At 33.3% G+C, this 1,683-nt stretch overlaps 1 protein-coding gene across 1 annotated transcript; it reads right to left on the reverse strand.

The window, feature by feature from the left end:
- Window positions 1–201: 201 nt before the first annotated feature.
- Window positions 202–621, reverse strand: LOC132039155 (36.4 kDa proline-rich protein-like). The gene has a single exon (XM_059429698.1). The coding sequence runs from the start codon at window positions 619–621 to the stop codon at window positions 202–204; it is 420 nt and encodes a 139-aa protein (XP_059285681.1).
- Window positions 622–1,683: the final 1,062 nt, after the last annotated feature.

A 1,683-nucleotide genomic window follows, 5' to 3' on the forward strand; every position in this document is an offset into this window, starting at 1 on the left:
TATAATTGAAAAATAGCCAGTGTCATGAATTTTCAAATTTCAGATGTACAACTTCAGGATATTATAATAAAGTCCTTTATCACCTGTAGAATTTGAAACTTCATGACAGTAACTATTTTTCAATAACAAGAATCGAGAAGTGGTTAGTGAAAGCTATTTCTGCATCAAAAAAGGTAAAAGATTACATACTTAACTCAAAGTCTACAAAGAGCAAGTGTAGCCAGGAGGTGGAGTCTTGCCACAAGTAAGAAGCAACTGAAGTGCCAAAGGTACATAAAGGTTAAGATTCAAAAGCTTAAGCTTAAGAGTTGTGCAAAGACAAACTGCAGCTTCAAGTTCCACAAGCCCTTGAAGAATTGGACAACACTCATTAACAACAGGGTTACCAAGCCCAATATGAACAAGCCCACCAAGAAGATCCACACAGGCCCCAAGTTTGATAGTATCAATGGGGCAAGAAGTACTAGACCCTGTTGGTGGTGATGGATTATTCACAGGTGGAACAATGGGCTTTTTCTTGTGTTTTTTGCAATGGCCACAACCAAGAATTGGAGAAAATGAAGAAATGAGAAGTATGGAGATGAAAAGAAAAGTTGTTATGTTGGTCTTTGAGGACTCCATTTTTTTGGTTGTTGGGAGGAAAGGGGATAGGGTAAAGATTTTGGTACAAAGATTGATGATGTTATATAGAAGAAAATGATGTTATATAGAAGAAACTGACTTGTATGAGTGGTGGAGAAAGCAAACAAAAACTTAAAACTTTGCACGTGAACAAGGGGGGTCTATTATGGTCATATGCAGCTAGTGTAATATGGCAAAAGCCAAAATGGATTTAAGCTATATACGCTACTAACGTAATTTTTTTTGTGCAATACGGTTTAATTTGTGATAGCAAGTTGCACTCAAGTTGAGAGTTTTTTAGAAATAAACTTCTACCTCATGGCAGTAGAAGTAAGATATCGTACCCTCCCAAACTCATTTTGAATTAAAATTTAAGGTGTGTTGTTGTAATATGTGATAGCAGGTGGCATGCCCTTTTTTTATATTATCATTTATGTAATTACCCCGTAAGTGACCACGCTATGTAAAAGCTTTTTACACTGCATACAGCGTGTAGAACTTAAATCCCTAACTGAAATGTTCTAGCTAGAATACACACGGATTTGATTGGAGTTTAATTTCTATAAAAAAAAAAAATTAACGACATGTTTAAAAAAAATTATAACCAATATTTCGTACGCAAAAGTGAAATTAATAACCTAATTATAAATTATTGACTATAAACAACCAATATTTCGTAAACATTTTGCAAAAGTGAAATTAGTTGAATCGGGGGCGGAGCTTGAGAAATAATTACAAATGCTTTGTCTTGAAAAATTCGTGAATATGTATAAATTATTAATTTAGAACATGTAAACATTAGAATTGTACAATGTTATCACAGAACATCTATGAGTTGAATCCCAATCTATGATATTCTAACTAAATCTTCATAATTATTCCATAATCATGAGTATCAATTGAAATGCCTCCTTATGTAGTTTAAACTCATTCTAGAAAGTTTTTCCTCCATAAGTATACAAGTTGAATGTGAGTGAATGAAGAAATGAGAAAAGTATACTCTAACTAAATCCTTCTTAATTATTCCACAATCATGATTATCTGGGGGGACCCTTTTTGTTT

This window comes from Lycium ferocissimum, chromosome 12 (assembly GCF_029784015.1).
Source record: "Lycium ferocissimum isolate CSIRO_LF1 chromosome 12, AGI_CSIRO_Lferr_CH_V1, whole genome shotgun sequence".
NCBI classification, from domain to species: Eukaryota; Viridiplantae; Streptophyta; class Magnoliopsida; order Solanales; family Solanaceae; genus Lycium; species Lycium ferocissimum.

Coding starts and splice junctions, on each gene's coding strand:
- LOC132039155 (XM_059429698.1), bottom strand. CDS start 621: ATGGAGTCCTCAAAGACCAACATAACAACTTTTCTTTTCATCTCCATA.